Here is a 19,916-nt window from a genome sequence, read left to right as displayed (position 1 = left end):
GGTTGTGCTTCGTGTTGCCCAATTGCAAGGTGTTCCTACAAATAAAATGGAAGTCAGCTTTGAGAGAAATGGGAGAGACTCTAAATGGGTTTCCACAAGTGTTGGGTTGCCATGAATGCCTCGAATACTTTAGTTTTTTATTCCCTACTAATGAAAATTCCTTAGCCTAAATAGTATAGGAACATCATCCCCTCTTTACTTCGTAATCCTTCTAACCAAGATGCGTAATTAGCAACTGGAAATCAAATATTAGATGGCAAATTATACTCTCTTAGTCTTAAGGTTGCGCTCCTTAAAGCTCTCGCTTTTTGTGTAGGGTTAAACTCATAAAAAAAGAGAAGTGTTTTCCTTTTGAGAAGGTGTTTAGAAACCCAAAACTCAATTTGAAACCGATATGTCTTGATGAAATCAGTCAAGTACTCAGTCAAGTTCTTCGAGTTGAAAAGCTTATCATCTCTGATTGCCCAAGTTTTTCTAGTTCATGATTGAGCTTTTCAAGTACTCAATCAAGTTCTTTTGGGTTTTAGAAGAATTCAGTTACCCCTTTAACTCATCCAAAATTTGATACATTTGGGTTGGACTCGGTGTAAAGGTAACAGAATATGACTGCAATCAGTACAGGAATTGGCTCTGTTAAGCGGCAAAACAGAGCATCAAAGGCCAGAGAAGGGTATTCAAAATCCTTCAAGGTCGTGCTCCCATGATCTCAATGTTTCTCTCATCAATAGTTTGTATATTATTAAAGCTATTATATAGTTCTCACGCTTGTAAAATATAGGGTGCGTAAAAATATTGGTGGGGGAAATTTGTTTGATGATCCAAATTCTTAATTTAGGCTTATACAGACTTGGGCACCCTTCCTTAACAGCTAGCTTTTAAGGGTGAGTTCTACCTGGGTCCCAACAAGTTATATCAGAGCGGGGGCATGGCAAATCCGGTTTACCCTCGAGGACCGAAAAAAATCACTCGGGATGGAGATCTCTTAGTTCCCACTTCCGCATGGAGGTAGAGATTGTTGGAGTTCCAAGCAAAAACAAAGATCCCACATCGGAAGTGTGAGCGTGATGTGGATGGGCTTATAAGGACTTGGGCACACTCCCCATGATGGCTAGATTTTAAAGGCGAGTTTCACCCAAGACCCAGCTAGATCACAATATAGAGTCCCATTGGACGGAACAAGTTTAGTCCTGGCTTCCATAGGTCTTGAGTCTTGAATTGGTCTTACACTTTTCCATTTCAGCTCAGATTGTGAAAACAACCAATTACTCCAAAAGCTTAAGCTGTTTAAGTTGGTGTTATTTAATCATTTATAGTTCAACATCTCGGCCTTCTTTGAGGCCATATAGAGCATGGTTCAACCGGGCCACCTATTGATTGTAGCAATTTAAGGGAATTGTTACCAGCATAACTATATTTTGATATTTGCACAAACCTAGCTGTCTTTTCTTTTTTAATTGGCTCGTGAGAGCATTTTGAGAAATGTAATAATCTTTTGACAGTTCTTTAAATGCTAAAAGACAAGATGGGTAAGAGAAAATATCAAAATTTGGTTGTGCTGATATCATTTTCCTTGTGAGTATGGTTTGAATGATTGCTAGTTTAATGACATGACTGGAAGTCTCTAAAATATCAACCCCCTCATTCTAGTTCGCAGCCTTTTGCAACCAAGCAGACATTTTATCTTTCCAAGGACCCGTAATCCTTCAAAATGTTTTTGGCCCATTTACATCCTACTAGATTCATATGATATTATGATTTCATGTATTTCTTTTTGCAGGAGCATCAATCACTTCTTGCATCGCAGCCTTTCATTTTGGATCTGCTTAATCATGGATGAGGAAAGAGAATAATACTTCGGATTGGATCTGCTTAGTATGAACGACAACTTTGTCAGTGGGTGGTGGAGTTGAAATTAGCATGGGAGTGGTGGGATTATCAAGGTCTTGATGACTAATTGTTTTCCCAATAGGCTGATTACAATTGTCAACCAACGCTATAACAAGATTATCTCGACCCTCCATCATAGGAGCACCCATCTTATCATGATGGTGATCGTTCATTGGATCACTTTGGAGCTCTCATCCCCTTTACGGTAATGTGGGAGATTTGGTTGGAAAGGAATGCGCGGACTTTTGAGGAAAAGTCTTCATCATCTTTTATGCTAGATTGGAAGATCAGATCCAATGTGGCTAATTGGGCTTGACAAAATAGAGCCTTTTGGGGCTACTCTTCAGATTTCATTTTGAGGAATTGGAAGACGATCATGATGGGTTCTATTCCAAAGGAAAAGTGGTTAGTGACTTGGATATGTGTGTTAGAGATAGTAATGGTGACATCATCTAGATGTTTTCTGGGCCGGTAATAACGCACTCTACTGAAGCGGAGGTTCGTGCTCTTCACTTACGCATGAGCTTATTTAGGGATCAAATGGAAGCCAAGATGGAGGTAGAAGGGGATTCTTCAAATTTCATTTCTTGGGTTCAAGGCAAAAGCATTGGTCCATGGAGATTAGCTAAGTTTCTGGATGATATTAGTTCTATGATCAAATTTCCTTTCTTTTGTTCATGTTCCTAGGAGTGCCAATGATCTAGTGGATCGGCTCGCTAAATACGGAGCATTGAGGGAGTCTTTTTATTCCAGCTCCACTCTCCCCTCTACTCTCCCCTCTGATGTGAATATGTAATCTCATATTTTATCATAATATAGTCATCTTTCTTTAATAAAAAAGTAAAAATAAACATAAGCCGCAAGATGAATATCGAGATTTAACTTGGTTTGGTGTATATGCCTATGTCCACACAAATATGCAATCCACAACCCTTTTCCTTGCCCTCTCAATAAACACTGCATAAAAAGAGTTATCGAGAAAAAAAGCTGAGAAACACCTCTCTCTCTCTCTCTCTCTCTCACACACACACACACACCCAACCCTGTAGCCGACACAACTTGATTGTGTGATGATGAATATTTTTTATGCCTAGGTTTTCCTAAAAACCTAAAGAGTCTTCTCATTTTTAGCTTTCCAACAGCAACCTATTTTAGGTAATAGTTACATCAGAAACTGTTAACAGATCTTGATTCCCTAAGTTTCTTCTTCTAGCACTATACAATATCTTGCTGAAATTAGGATATTTAATTGTTTGTAATTATGTAAACTAATTGATTGTAATTATATATATATATATATATATATATATATATATATATATATATATATTGATTTATTGTAATTACCTTATTCCAGTAGCCAAAACAAGAGCAGCTCGAACTTTATACAATGGAAATTCTGCAGCCTTGCAAGGCAAGCAGCTCTGCCGTCAAATGTCTCCTTGCTATTCCTCTTCCTCTCTTACTGTTCTTCTTAGTCTTCTTTCTTCATGTTGGAATTTTGAACTCAAAATTTTGGAGGGAAGATTCCAATAAAGAATCTCCCTCTTGCTATTGAAACCTCTTGTCTTTTAGTCGTGCCTTGAGACTTGAACCCAAAACCAAATGTGTTTGTGAGTGGGATTGAAATCCAATGCAAGGTTTTTGAGTCCCACATTGGAAAGTTGAAGAGACTTTTGCCTTCATATAAGAGGTAGTGTGGAGACAAATGCTTGGTCCTTTTATAAACAGATTCTTAATTGTGTCCTATAAGTTTATTACCATTTTGTGACCTTTGTAGTGAGGTTTGTCTTCTCCAAACAACCACAAGAAGTGACTGTTGGAGAGAGACGTTTCCACTTTGTTTTGGGGCCTTTCTTCTCTATAAAAAAAAGTGTTGTTCCGCCCAAACACACAACACAACGCACTGTTTTACAAAAGAAACATACATATTTATAGAGAAATATTCTAGTTTACAAAAAACCGCTTTCTCCTTTAACTTTTCTCATGTTCCCACCTTCATCTTTCATTCCATGTCTGAGCACAGTCCTAAAGTAGTTCGATGTTGATCAGTAAGCGAGTGCACGTCTACTGGAGCCTGTCAGGGTTATTTTATCTTGGAGTGTCGATTCGCAGATCCCTGTTGCACGGCTGGGGGCTAATACGATTCTTAACGATAGTGACCAAGAAGGCACGACTCAGCCGTTCTTCCTTCTTCCTTCAACAATCAAATTTTCAAAGGGGTTTTATCTTCAAATCGATAAGTACAATATGCCTTCACAACTTCATTTTTATTCTGATTTTCAACCGTACCAAAGATCAGTTCGCTTTATTATTTAATTATTTTTTTAATACTTCTTACAAAAACAAGGCAACTTGAAAATTTTTGCAGTTGCACCATCTGTCTCATCAGTCGGATTCAACCGATCATTAAACATAGAGATAACATGCAAGAATCATGGAGCGGAGTCGTTGTATCCTGGATGCATACGTTGGAGACTCATTTGTACCTTCGATTCATCGATATTTTCCTTTCTTCATTCTTAGGGGCCGTTTGGATACGCGGATTTTAGAATCCGGGATTTTTTCAAAAAATGTAGCTAAGAAACAAGAGAAGAAGCATACCAGCCGTCGTTTTCACTCGTTTTTGACTTCTTGCCCTTCTTTCCGTCAGCAAGAGAGAAGCAGATCCTCCCATATTTCTAGGTTTTAGAAATCTCAGGATGCAAAAGAGATTTTTAAAACCTGAATTTCTCACTTAAAATCAAAGAAACGTTGTCGGGACAACATACAACAGCTTGATAATGAACCCTCTTTTACACTGTTTTCAAACTAAAAACCTGGATTCTAAAATCCGCGTATTTAAATAGGCCCTTAATATTTCTATTATTGATGATTCGGTCTCTTTGTTCTACTATTTTTAATGTCATTTTATTAGTGTAATCTGAAATCTCAATGCATGTTTTTCACTAACACCTCCGACACCATATTGGCTTGCTGAGAGAACCCAAACTCCAATGAGGTTTTTAACGGCGATGACATTTCTTCCTAAAGGAATTAGCTAGGCAATTTCACAGAAAACCATTTCACATCTCACTTTTGCAGGAGAGAACAGCCACACACTCACTTTTGAGCAGATTTTGTCTTATTCATCTGAGGTGGCTGATCTCTCTTGCAAAAGTTAGCCGCGCAAAATTGCCTAGCAAATCTCTCCTTAAAAATATTATACCTCAAGTAAAGGTATTATTAGGGATTTACTAGGGACTTTCACGGTAAGGCATTTCGTGGGTGGCTGTTGCACGAGAGAGCTAGTCTCGTGCAACAGCCAGCCGGGAAATGCCTTTGCAAAGTCCCTAGCGAATCCCTTATTATTCTTTTTATCATCGTGGAAACACTGATTTGGAACTCTACATTTGTATCATTTCTACGGTCAAGATTGAGAAGCACAATATTCTTGTTATCATTCTGGGGCACAAAATCTATAATTATTTTTAAAGCGTTGAAGCTCTCTTTAAATAATTGAATTTATTTTAATTATTCACTTTGGAAAAGACAAAGGTCTAATTGGTCAAGCAAAAAGTCCTTGAAGAATTATATAAAAAAAAAAAACATTTTAAAATCATCACTTTCTTTTTCACCTTTGCAAGGTAAGATTACACTAACAAATGTTATTTTATTGAGTAGCCAGCCCTACTAGAATTGGAGCCATGTGCCCTAGTCCTTAGGAGGGTTATAGGATATATGGGTTGGATCCCAACTTACCCACATGTAAAAACAAAAGCACCACAGACCCTTACTTTGATATTGGCACTTTTGTTTTACACTTAATTGACCAGATAATTTTTTTTTTAGCTCTATTCTATATTACTTGGTTCTGTCAATACCATGCTGTACCATACATAATACAGTTCATTGCAGTATGCCAAAACTAACGAACGAGTGAGAAAGAGATATTTTATTTGGTGTGAAAGCATGAAGTCCAGTAAATTATTTTCAGAAAGTAGAATGGGGCTGACTTCTTAGGTTGATCCAAGCAGTTTATTTGATGCGTAAACAGGTTGTACCTTGTAAATCAGGATGATTCTAACCCATCTAACCCTCCGATCTTTAATGGGAATGTACATTATAAAAAACTCTACCGATCGAAGGGTTAGAACCAACCTATGGAGCTGATTTAAGTGGGGTGCAAACTATTTACATTGTGGCCCATCAAAAAATGGTTTGGATCATCCTAAGAAGTGGGCCCTTCTGAAAAAATAGCTTCACTTGTACACATTTTATAACGGGAAATGATATCAGCACAACCACATTTTAATAATTGCACAAATCTAGCTTGTCGTTTCTTTTTTAATTGGCTCGTGAGAGCTTTCTTGGAACTGTAATAACCTTTGACAGCTCTTTATATAATAAAAGACAAGATGAGTTAGTGCTAATATCAAAACATAGTTATGATGATTTCATTTCCCAATATAAAATCCGCCAAGAAAGATATTTGACTTGATGCCTCTTGTCCACTTTGAACTTTCATATTTCCATGTGTATGTTTAGAGTATCTACTTCTAAAGTTACATGAATATAGGCATGTGAGAAGGATTTCAATGGTTATCCTAAACATAGTTATAGATAGTCCAAGAGTGAACCAAATAGGCCCACCCATAACGGACGAACTAGGTGACACAAGTACTTAACAATTTCAAAAGACACTAACAATGAATTTAATAATGTGAGGAGTGTGATGCCAGAGCAGGACAATAGAGACGTCTGGAATCATGATGTGGGAAAGTAAACATGCATTTACATAAAAGGTTAATGTATGTGGTTCTTTGTGTAGTAAAAAATGTTTTTTAATTGTTTAATGTAAAAAGCAATAGCAATTTGGCACGCTATGCAAAAGGGAGATGATTTTTTCACCCCTCCTGTACGAGGGATGCGCCCCCCTTTAATGTGAATTGTGGGCAACTTTAATGCCTTTTGAAGTCAAAAACATGTTACAAGTGGGGCGCATCCCTCATACGGAGGGGTGAAAAAATATCGCCCTATGCAAAATTGTATGTGTAGAAAAAAAGGTCATCTAAACCTACCCGTTAGAACATATTACAAATTTCTCCTTCTGTAGTACTTAATTTGATTGCATCACTTTCTAATAAAAAAGATCGTAGAAACTGACTTTCTTACCGGTCTGAGAAATGAAAATTCACTTTCTCTTTCTTGGTTCTATTCAGTGTTACAAAAGCTGGGATGGTTTAGGAGTTTTGCTTGGTTTTTTTGGTGCTACATCATCAAAACCCTTTGTTGTTCAGTTGCCGTGTAGCATTGAAATCTCTGAATGAATACTGTTAGGTACCTTACCAATACATTAAAAGCTCTAGAGCTAATGGAACGCATTAGGAAAGGCCCTTTAAATGTGTCCAATACCAAGATGGGTCCCACGTAGTTCCACACCTAGGAAGCCCCCACTCAAGACCATAACATTTCACAATGTTTCTGCATTTGCTATCCCTCAGCAACCTACTCTGCGACGGCTTTCACTCTAGCCTTTTTTTTTTTTTTTTTTTTCAGGTAGCCCTTTCTACAGGTCGTCCCTATCCGGTGGCTCACTTTTTGGCAACTTCACTATGTCAACTTTCACTCTGGCTTTTTATCATGTAGCCCTTTCCAGATAGTCTTCTGCACAAACACATGTTGCCCCTTCTGTGACTCAAACACAGGACACGATGGCTGCTCTGATATCAAATGATAGGTATCATACCAATACGCCAAAAGCTCTAGCTGATGGAATGTGTTAGGCAAGGCCCTTTAAACCTATCCCATACCAGGCTGGATCCCACCTAGTCTCATGCCTAGGCGGCCCCCTCACTCAAGGACGTAGCAAATACTACCAGGGATATCTTCTAGCTGTCTCCTTGTCTAATGGTATGGCATCTTAGGAAACTCCCAACAAAATCCAAACAAAAAACCATCAATAATGCTTAGATTTTCTTTAGTATTATGCTTTTACTCTCTCTTCACTCGATATTGGTAATGACTCCCGTACCACAGCTCTACAAAAATAATTCAACCAAAGGGACAAAATTTATTCCGGTGTCTTCTCCCTTTTTCCTTTTTTTTTTTGGGCTATACCACCCGCCTTTTGTGTTCATTCTTAGGAAATGAAAAAGGGTCAAACAATTGTCCAGATTTTCTTGGACGAGCAGAGTGATTGGACATTTAGGCTCTGATTGTGACAACTTATAGTGAGGGCCCCATCAGAAACGAACAGGGCCTGAAGGTTGTATTCTTTTATTGGGGCCCATTGATGGTAGATGGAATGGGCCCCACAAAAGGTAAGTTAGGTCACTGCTCATTGCGGCAATACTCACTTTGCTTAGCTATTAGGGCATATTTGTTTGAGTAAATCAATTAAGCTTCCATTGTTGGAAAATAATGAGAGCCACGTCTCTTAGGGGGAGAGTAGCTACTTATCCCTTCATCTTTTTTAACAATTATTTCTAAAACAATCCTACGCATTTAGATTACATTCCAAATATCTTGCAGAAAGTCACATGTATGATAAAAGGCAATTTTTGGATCCCACAAGAGAAAATAGGTCGTATGTAATAGTGAAATCAAGACCATTTAACTTTCAGATTGAAATCAACGGATCTGATCACGTAGATGAGGCGGAAGTGGGGCCTTTATACATTGATTTGATTATTACCTTTTTGTTTTCTTCTGCAAGGTGAATGTCACGTGCCTTTTCAACTCGGCCTCTAAAAAAGAAAGGAGCTTTTTCGTATACAAACGACATACTTAGAAGTTAGAACCCCTCAACCTCAAGTAGTTAAATACCAGACTTAAGGGCTCCATCTTACTCGTGCCGTAAGCCAAGGGATCATCCCGATCGTTGTAAGCCACCTAATCCAACGATTGGAAAATTTGGGCATAAACCAAAACATAATAATATCAGGGAATTGTTAGTTGCACTCCTACTTTTCAATAATGGCACTCTTTTCATCTAGTTACTCTTTTCTAATGTGCTAATTATAGTTCAGAAATGGAAAAAATTGTAGGTAAACCAATGACTAGGCGTCACGTGCAAGTATCAATTCCGGGACCACTATAATTGTAGTGGGTCCCCACTGAAACGAATAAGTGTCATTTGCCGGGTGCCAGGTGCCAAGTGCCAAGTGCCTCAGGGAAATAATATGTGCATTCCCTATCAATAACAGCTCTCTTTCCTTTTGCTACTCTTTTCTAATGTGGAAATGTGGAATTAAAGGTTGCTATATGACTCCCCAAAAGCTATCACCGACCCTCTTAAAAGTGTTTCATAAATTTCAAACTGTATCAATAATAAGGCTACTCATATTCTCACTACCATGATTTGATAATTACACTAATTCTCCTTGTCTTTTATTATATAAGTATATAACCGGCTGACAAAGTTTATTACAATTCTAAAAAAAGCGATTATATTTTCATGTTAGAAAATTGATGTGCAAATCTATAATTTAGGATTCGAGAATACCTTATAATAAATTAACTTCACAACTTGAAGACAGAGATCAATAATACTATTTTCTGCAATAATAATTTGTAAAAAAAAAAGAGAAATCATTAGATCACTTATCGAGTTGAGGCACGAAGAATCTTCGCTGTCCTTAAGGCAAATCTCGCCCCCCTATGACGAATCAACGGTGCAGATGGGCGTCTTGGCGTATGCCTCCAGGATACAACAACTCTCGCTTCAGAGGTGTGCACTCACGCAGCCCGGATGCCTAAGAACTCGCTTATATTTGCCAAAAGCCTTGAGCAGAAAACCAGAGAGAAAGCCAGAGAAGAGAAAGAGCAGAAGAAGAATCTGTCAATGATGTCTTTCTATTTTCTCTAAAAACCGATTTTATAGAAATGTAATCAATACGTTAGGATGAAACGTCGCACTTTTTTAGTGTGTGACGGTCACTAAACAACGATTAAGAAATCTCAAACGGTAAAAAAGAGTTAAAACAAAATAAATAAATTCTTGACCGTTAAAAGGAAAAATAAATAATGGAAAAAGAAAAGCCTTAGGTCAACGCGCACGACCGGCCGGTGCACGTGTGTGGTAAGATCAAAAGCCCACTGGACCCAAGTGGGCGATCCGTGCGCGTAGGATCCCCATGACCTCTTGCTCATTCACAAGGCTAAGAGAGTGAAAGTATATATATGGCCATTCTCATCCTCTCACACTTCCCATCTAGGACTAAAGTTTTCTCATGACTTTAGTCTTTTTGGAGGGAAGCCCAAAAAAACATACATATAATGACTAAAACACCAAATTGTAAGTTTGAATTACAAAAAGACTTTTTTTCACATAAAAAGCCAACATTCACCCCCTGCATTACTCATACGCTCCCCTTATAAGATGATTTGACGTGAAAAGCGGACAACTTTAACGCTTAATGCAGGGAGGGTGGGCAACTTGAACACGTAAATCATCTTATAAGAGGAGCGCATGCATAATGCAGGGGACTGAAATTATCATCTATAGGGCAATTAAAGTTAGTGCAATTATCAAAAGAGGGAAAAGTTTTTTTTGCCTCCCTGAGCTTATTGGAAACGGTAATAACCATTGCATCTGTTTAAATTATAAAAGACAGGGCGAGTTAGTGCAATTATCAAAGCACGCTAGTGCCAACATCCCTAACGAAAAAACAGAAAGACGCATTCGCCAATCAATTCCGAAACAGGGAGATTCCAGTCATTTCAGCCCCAACAGTACGGACCGGCCCTTCTCCACACGAACCTCACCCACGGTAGCAAGTTAACCGGTCATGTGGGCCCACAACCAGTCCTTTGCACCTTATACCTGGAAAAAGGCCTCACCACCTCAGAAACAGTGACATATCATATCTCTCTTCCGTGTTTATCAAGATAAAACCCTAACCCCCTCTCTCTCTCTCTCTCTCAAACCTTGAGAAAAAAGAGAAAAAGCAAACCCATTTTCCCATCCAAAATGAAGAATCTCTACACAAAAAGCAAAGGTAAAATCTACCCATCTCCCTCTTCATCATCCTCTCACCCTTCAGACGTTCTCTCTATCCTAAACCTTCTCCCATCTACCATCCTAACCCTAGCTTGTGTTCTTGGTTCAGATGACAAAGAGGTTTTAGCCTACCTTATTCTCCGTTCCATAGAAACCCCATCTCTCCAAGAAAAAAAGTGCAAAAATCCCCACAAAAAACCCCTTTTAGACTGTGGCTGTTTCAACTGTTACACTAGTTTTTGGACTCGTTGGGATTCTTCACCTAACCATGATTTAATCCACCAAGCTATTGAAGCCTTTGAAGACCATTTGACCAATACAGAAAAACCCAAAAAAAACCCAACCGGAAAAACCAAGAAAAAGGACCGGAGTCTCGCCACCGGTAACTCGGAGAAGAAGAAAAGTTCGCCGGAGAAGGAGACTAAGAAACCGGAGAAGGAGAACGAGGAGGCGAAAGAAGAAGAGAAAGGTGGAGTTGAGGAGGTGACCGGATACTGGCTGGAACCGGTCGCACCCGTGCAAGAGCTACCGGTAGGAAACAACGGTGGTTTGGTGAAGGACGTGATGGGTTTATTAAATTCCCGTTTGTGGAGCCTTTGGAATCCGAATGCATAAAGGAAGTGCTAAAGAAAGCATCAAATATATATATCATGGGATTGGTAGGTTTTATTCGAACTCTCGAATATATTTTTATTCCTTCTTTTTGAACTTTTTTTTCTTGCAATAGAAATCCGAAATCGTCACCTTTTTTTTAGTTTTTTTATTTTATTTTTGGGTTAGTGCATGTTTTGATAATCGAGCTAACTCATTTTGTCTTTTGTTATTTAAGCTGCTGTCAAAAGTTAGTACTGTTCCCAAAAACTATCACAAGCTAATTAAAAATGAAAGGACAAGCTAAGTTTGTGCAACTGTTAAAGCATGGTAGTGCCAATATCATTATAGTTTTTTGTTCGAATCATATGTCACGTCTTGACGGGTGTCACCGTAGAGAGTGTGTCTGACGAAAGGCGGTGGAAATATCAATTCCCAAGAATTATTTAGAAATTTTAAGGGGAAAAATATTCTTGGTAAGCGTTGATAATCTGGGAAGGTAGCATTTGAGGATGCTTGACCTATATGGACCAAATGACGAGAATGGCCTTCGAAAGTTTGCCGAGTGTTTGAGATAAATTGATGGATATTTTGGTAAATTTATGATGAGGGGCATTTGTTTATCTTCTTTTATTTTTGTTTAGTTTAATTAAGTTGGATTATTTGAATTTGGTAGGGTCTTTTAGGGAACAGTGGCATTGAAGGCATGTACCCTTTTCGATTGCCTCGTAGAGGTTATTGGGAATTGTAAATGCCAAGGACGAAAAAACTAGGGGTGTATGTAACAAAACTACAGGTTCAGATATCAGCTGCTTATTAGCTAAATTGACTCTCTCTCTCTCTCTCTCTCTCTCTTTTTTTTTTTACTAAAGACACTCCCTCTTTCTCTTTTGCTTTTGCTATTGCTATTGCTATTGCTATTGCTATTGCTAGTTCTTCCAAAAAACAAGGGATCAACATCCAAAATCGGAGTAAGAGTTTAATAAAGTGAGAAGTGCCGTTATCAAAAGTTAAAACACGGAGTAAGTGCATCTGATTTTAGTGTCTATTAAAGAGCCTTGTAAAGTTTGGAGGGTTAGGATCATCATATGGAATTGATCTTCAAAAGGATGGCCTAGTTAGGTCGGAGTCCAATAAATCGAATGATTTTGATCACCAAGAATGCGGGGTCCACTCTCTTTTTAAAAATATTTAGACGGCTTATAAAATCAGTATTCTTTATAGGAGTTTAATATGCTACATTACTTTCCAAAAAGAATCGTGAGGCCTAGTTCATAGGATGATCCAAACCCTTCATTTTCTTTGCCACATTGTAATTAGGACGTCCACGGTAGATCATCGCCATAGGGTGTTCCTTACCCTCTCTTCTATATAGAGGTTTGTATAATGTGGAGATTTTATACGGTGCCCGATCGGTTGGATCAAGTATGAAAGGGCAGATGCCCTGCTAGTGTATGTGCCCGAGCAGAGCAGGCACCATATAATTTCTCATATGATGTACCGTCTCTCTGTTAATTGGAGGGTTAGGATAATCATATGAAACCACATAATTAAAAAAGGATAATCAAATGAAAATAATCCATGCTTGTGGCTCAAGAAATGAACGGTTTGAATCATCCTCTGGACTGGGCCCCACTTGTACTTGTATTTTATTTTTTTGAAAAATACAAGACTTCACACGCACACAGCATATAAAATCTCTCCTTGTAGATACAGTGGGGCCCGCATGGTTTGAAGATCAAACCCGTTATGCTATGTTTGGTTGCCGGGTTTTTTTTGTGCCTGGGAGTTTTGTGGGAGAGTAAGTTAAATTTTGGTCCCATCCCATGTTTGGTTGCCTTTTAGCACTAGGTTTATTTTAATCCCACTCTTGTAATGATTACTTGTGGGGTGAATTTTTTATCCCACTTTTGTAATGATTGCCTTTTCATCCCATCCCAAGATAACCCCAGGAACAAAAATAAACTCAGGAACCAAAAATAAGCTTGAGAAGAATTTTTTTCTACCCAACAGTTCAAGCAACCAAACAAAGGTTTTTTTTTCTCCCACCATATCTCCCAGGGTATTTTTTTCTCCCACATAACCAAACATGGGATTTTTATTTTACCAGGATACTTCCAGGACTTTTTTTTTCCCACCTATCTCCCAGGGTATTTTTTTCTCCCACATAACTCCCAGGAACAAAAAAAACCCGGCAACCAAACAGAGCATTAATTATCTGGGCCCCATGTAGATAAGCTATCTCCCAAAATTCATCTACATGGAGATGATTTTGGGGGCAAAGCCTATTGAAGTTAGGGTTCGAAAAAGAATGGGTTTTGTCATTAAACTATGCGGGTCCCACTGCATTATTTGAAAAATGTTTACACCTGCATCCGGACACCGTATACCAACTCAGCCAGTTGGAATAGATGAATAGGTGGGGCCCATTACGTCCATTCTCCGATCCATGAGTTCGAATTTTCTAGCCCAAGAGAGTGCGTCTAACGCGAGACGCCACGTAGGATATTTGGGTCTTGTCACAAACATCCAACACCGATAATTGCATGGCTGTGAGCTTGTTCTTTTTGTTTCTTGTTGCAGTATCGGTGTGTATTGGCCTCACAAAGCTTACCCATCTCTATCCCTCCTTGTTTTGTTTTGGCTAACAACTCACCTTCTCTCTCTCTCTCTCTCTCTCTCTCTCTCTCTCTCAAGGATTTACTGAAATAAAACTCAAGAAATGAAAAATGTTTTGAGAATATTTCTGGGCAGAAATCTGAGGGATGATTGATAGATTAAGGGCCTAAGATTATCATATTACTTAAGTTTCAAAGGCCCGTAAAAGCACATTCCTTCTAGAATTTTCTAATGTAAAACAAATTTCCTAAATTAGAGAGGTTTTTTTATATTTTTAATATTAACTATTTTTTAGGAAAATAGAATAAATGAGGTTATAAACTTGCAACTTTTAAAAAATTAGCTGGAAATGATTTGAGTTAGTTAAAAATTTGTAAGTTGTATGTGGCCAAATATTTGAGGTAGTTTAGGAGGTGTTTCGATCTAGGAAACAATTATGGAAAAAAGTTTTTAATTGTAGGGTCTAGTAGGTTTGTAATTTCCCTTGAAAACTGGAGAATTTATGATTTTTGAAGAATTTTTCATGGGAAATAAATTTATCAGAATTGGGAGATTCATTTTAGATAGAATAGTTTTTCTTAAGAAAATTCAAAGCATCAAAACAGAAGCAAAAAACATGAAAGTTCAAGGCCAAATATTATTTATTTTCAATCTCAAGCAAAACCTTGAAAATCAATTGATATTCCTAAAAAAATGCTTGTTATTGTTACCATTGCCCCCATATATTCACTCAAAACTCTTACAACCCTCGCTCGAGAAGCAATTTTATCCACAGAAGTAGAGAAAAAGCTTTTAATGTACTTCAAACTCTTTGAATGACCTTCACACACGACCAAAGTTGTTCTAAGGCTCTTTGTGTGACGGCTGTAAATAGGAGGCGTGGGAGAGAGAGAGAGAGAGAGAGAGAGAGAGAGATTCTTCTCGGGTTTTCTTGGATTACTCTCATGTACAGTCTTGTTTAAGAGGGCAAGGAAAGGGATTCAGTTAACTTGTTCGAGGGTTAATCCTGTTATAATCTTTGTATATTGTTTTCTCGTAGTGGAAGTGTTGGGGTTCCACGCATAAGCAAACAGTCCCACATTGGATAAGTGAAATGGATGGGGATGGGCTATTAGGGAATGGGCACCCTCCCTCTAACGGCTAGCTTTTAGGGCTGAGTTCTACCCGGTTAAGTTCCCTATCAAATGGTATCAAAGCTCAGGACGTGGTAACCCCGGTTGCCTCCAAAGACGGGAATCTCCCTCGAAGAAGATCTCGGAAACCCTGGTGTAGTATCTCGTGGTTCCCATGTTGCTACCGCCTTGGATGGGCGAGATTGTCCACGTTGCTTCCGCATGGATGGAGAGATTGTTGAGGTTCCACGTATGCAAATAGTCCCACATCAAATAAGTGAAATGGATGGGTATGGGTTATAAGGGAATGGGTAGCCTCCCTCTAAGGGCCAGCTTTTAGGGGTGAGTGATTTTGTTCTTGTTGTTTCTTGTTTTAGTTTTATCACGTTAGATATTATATGCTCTACTCAAAATATCCCTAATGTGTAATCTGCAGGTGAAAAATTGAAAGATATTTCCGTAAAATAGCAACACATACGGATATCAGACACTGCGTCAGACTTTTTTGGTGATGTCCAGGTCTTATCAGATTAATTAATTAAAGGAAAATTTGTTATGAAAATACAAAGTTATAGTTATATTGTTAAGTAAGGGTAGAGTTGCCGAATTTGTAAAAGAGGGGTTGTCAGATTTTTAAAAGACTGAAATACCCCTCTTTAGTTTTACTTTTACTGACCCATTATTTTTACTTTTTAAAAGTCAGGTTTGAGAGGAATTTGCTAGTCACCTTCGCCGATTCCACTTGCTCGGCCTGTGGCCCGTCCTGATGCAAAGATTTGAAGAAGTAAATCGGTGAAAAGGTCGCTAGCAAAAGTAGAAAAAACTATAGTAATCATTACGGTTTATTAGACCTGCTATAGGAGTGGTAAGTTTTAAATGAAAAATTACCGAAAAATGGTAATAAAGAAGGAAAATTACAAACAAAATATGACAATTACCAAAAAAACTAATCATGAAAAGTTATAAACTTATGACAATTACAGAAAAATTAAAACACTACTGTATTTGTGTTTTGATGGGGGCACTCTCGCTTTATGAAAAGTACGGTATGTCCCGCGGATGATCCAAACTGTCCATTAGATGGGCTACAGCCTAAATAGGTTGTGCCCCAAAAATTCATTTCCATAGGTTGATCCTAACCCTCTGATCTGAATGCTAGAGGGTTGATCCTAACCCTCTATAGATCGGAGGGTTAGGATCAACCTATATAAATAACTTTTGGGGTATAATCCATTTAGGCTGTGGTCCATCTAATGGACGGTTTGGATCATCCTACGACGTGGGCCACACCGTACTTTTAATAAAGTGAGAGTGCCCTCATCAAAATACAGTAGTGCTGATAACATTTCCCAAATTAAATTTGCCGAGAATTTCTCCCCTTTTTCCTTCAAATTGGAGAAATTTCTCTGGCGAGTTTTGAGGCTGCCACGTCACCGACAAGCGACAAAAATCCACGGCGGTCAAACACCCCATTTTGTTTAAATATCCTACCAAACACACTCGGGCGAATTACTAGAATTACATTCGCTGCTATTTCTCTCAGAATAAGAGAACCAAACAGAGCATTAGGGAACCACATTTTTCACCCCGCAACTACTAGGGAATCACATATTATAAGCCGAAACCACTACGGAACCACATTTTCTATGGCGGAACCATTACGGAACCACATTTTATACCTCGAAACCATTAGGGAACCACATTTTTCAACCCGGAACCACTAGGGAACCACATTTTTCACAACGGAACAAGTAGGGAACCACATTTTATAAGCCGAAACCACTACGGAACCACATTTTCTACGTCGGAACCATTACAGAACCACATTTTTCACCCCGAAACCATTAGGGAACCACAGTTTTCACCCCGGAACCACTTGGGAACCACATTTTATAAGCCGTAACCACTACGGAACCACATTTTTCACCCCGAAATCATTACTGAACCACCTTTTTCACCCCGGAACCCCGAAGGATGCCTATTTTATAAGCCGAAACCACTACGGAACCACATTTTCTACGTCGGAACCATTACGGAACCACATTTTTCACCCCGAAACCATTACTGAACCACTTTTTTCACCCCGGAACCCCGAAGGATGCCTATTTTATAAGCCGAAACCACTACGGAACCACATTTTCTACGTCGGAACCATTACGGAAACACATTTTTCACCTCGAAACCATTAGGGAACCACATTTTTCACCCCGCAACCACTAGGGAAGCACATTTTATAAGCCGAAACCACTAGGGAACCACATTTTCTATGGCGGAACCATTACGGAACCACATTTTATACCTCGAAACCATTAGGGAACCACATTTTTCAACCCGGAACCAGTAGGGATGCCCATTTTATAAGTCGAAACCACTACGGAACCACATTTTCTAAGTCGGAACCATCACGGAACCACATTTTTCACCCCGAAACCATTAGGGAACCACATTTTTCACAACGGAACCGGTAGGTAAGCACATTTTATAAGCCGAAACCACTAGGGAACCACATTTTCTATGGCGGAACCATTACGGAACCACAGTTTATACCTCGAAACCATTAGAGAACCACATTTTCAACCCGGAACCAGTAGGGATGCCCATTTTATAAGCCGAAACCACTACGGAACCACATTTTCTAACTCGGAACCATTACGGAAACACATTTTTCACCCCGAAACCATTACGGAACCACATTTTTCACCCCGCAACCATTAGGGAAGCACATTTTATAAGCCGAAACCACTACGGAACCACATTTTCTATGGCGAAACCATTACGGAACCACATTTTATACCTCGAAACCATTAGGGAACCACATTTTTCAACCCGAGACCACTAGGGAACCACATTTTTCACCCCGAAACCATTATGGAACCACATGTTTCACAACGGAACCAGTAGGGAACCACATTTTGTAAGCCGAAACCAATACGAAACCACATTTTCTATGTCGGAACCATTACATTACTACATTTTTCCCCCGAAACCATTAGGGAACCACATTTTCACCCCGGAACCACTAGGGAACCACATTTTATAAGCCGAAACCAGTACGGAACCACATATTGTACGTCGGAACCATTACAGAACTACATTTTTCACCCGAAACCATTAGGGAACCACAGTTTTCACCTTGGAACCACTAGGGAACCACATTTTATAAGCCGAAACCAGTACGGAACCACATTTTCTACGTCGGAACCATTACAAAACTACATTTTTCACCCCGAAACCATTAGGGAACCACAGTTTTCACCCCATTAGGGAACCACATTTTCTATGGCGGAACCATTACGGAACCACATTTTATATGGCGGAACCATTACGGAACCAAGGCCTAAGTAATAGTTCCAATAAGTTTTAAACACAAATGATAGGTCTATGATGACTTTTAAAACCACTAAAATACTGTAATAATATATCAAACACTAGTTCGACTATTGGAACTACAATTTTCAGTCTTGGAACCACTATGTAACCTCTCGAAACCACTAAATTGTGGTTCCAAGGCCTATGTAATGGTTCCAATATGTTCCAAACACTAATGATACAGTCATGATCCCTTTCACAACTAATAAAGTACTCATACAATATACCAACCACTTGGGAACCATAATTTACAGTAATGAAACCACTATTTAACGTCCGAGAAACCACTAAATTGTGGTTCCGAAGCCTAACTATTGGTTCCAAGAGTCCAACTATACATACGAATCCAATCAGGCTTCTCTCTACACACACAGAGAGAGAGAGAGTTATAGAGAGAGAGAGAGAGAGTTACAGAGAGAGAGAGAGAGATAAACATGGTAATATCCAAACAAATAAGCTGCTAGACCATGAGAATATGAAAAAACCTCACAAATAACATGAAAAAAATGAAAACCCAAGAAATCATGAAAACATGAAAACAAAAGAATATGTAAACCCTTTTCAACTAGAGGAGAATGGCCATACTTGGAGTTTGATTATCAACCAAGAAGAAATAATGGTGTTTTCTTCCCAAACGACTGTCTGTTATTCACGTTGGACGAGCTACCAAGGTTTCCAACAATGGTGGTATTTCACGTTGGAACTTCATTTGGGAAGAAGAAAGAAAAAGAGAAGGTGGTAGGTGAAATAGCATAGGGAAAATGGTGTTTTCTTCCCAAATGACTTTCTGTTATTCACGTTCTCAACCTACCAAGGTATCCAACAATGGTGGTATTTCACGTTGGAACTCCATTTGGGAAGAAGAAAGAAAAAGAGAAGGTGGTAGGTGAAATAGCATAGGGAAAAGAGCTTCTCAAAAGGGTGGGAAAAACCAAGGGGTATATATGTCCTAAAGACAAAATTTCGTACCCTGACAGCCCCTTTCCTATAATTTTGAAAACTCTACCCTTACTTCACAATATTTTGAAATCTTTGCATTTTCGTCAGAAATTTTCCTTAATTAAAAGCTATGCCTTTATCTCCATGAGACACTTCAAGGGACCCACATCATCTGTCTATATCGCACCTACACATTCCTTTTTTTGGTGTGTGTTGATGACGTAGGATGTCCCCACCCCCTTCGGGAGTAGGACTAGTCCCTATGGATACATGCAACGACCCACTCCCCACGTGTATCAGGTAAGTCGGGGGCGGGATTCGAACACTCGTCAACAGGGAGCAAACCCGTGACCTTATGCCGAAGAGCCAACACCTCGGCGAGTCACACATTCTTTTGACAAGCCTAAAACAAAATG

General features: G+C 38.9%; 1 protein-coding gene across 1 annotated transcript; it reads left to right on the top strand.

The window, feature by feature from the left end:
* The first annotated feature begins 10,840 nt into the window (after positions 1-10,840).
* Positions 10,841-11,485, top strand: LOC143891995 (uncharacterized). Its single transcript, XM_077396474.1, has one exon. The coding sequence runs from the start codon at positions 10,841-10,843 to the stop codon at positions 11,483-11,485; it is 645 nt and encodes a 214-aa protein (XP_077252589.1).
* Positions 11,486-19,916: the final 8,431 nt, after the last annotated feature.

Source organism: Tasmannia lanceolata, unplaced genomic scaffold (assembly GCF_043159265.1).
Source record: "Tasmannia lanceolata isolate RefF3 unplaced genomic scaffold, GAP_Taslan_0.1 ptg000015l, whole genome shotgun sequence".
In the NCBI taxonomy this organism is placed as follows: domain Eukaryota; kingdom Viridiplantae; phylum Streptophyta; class Magnoliopsida; order Canellales; family Winteraceae; genus Tasmannia; species Tasmannia lanceolata.
The sequence above is the reverse complement of the archived record's forward strand: the minus strand, read 5'-3'. Positions and strand labels throughout refer to the sequence as shown.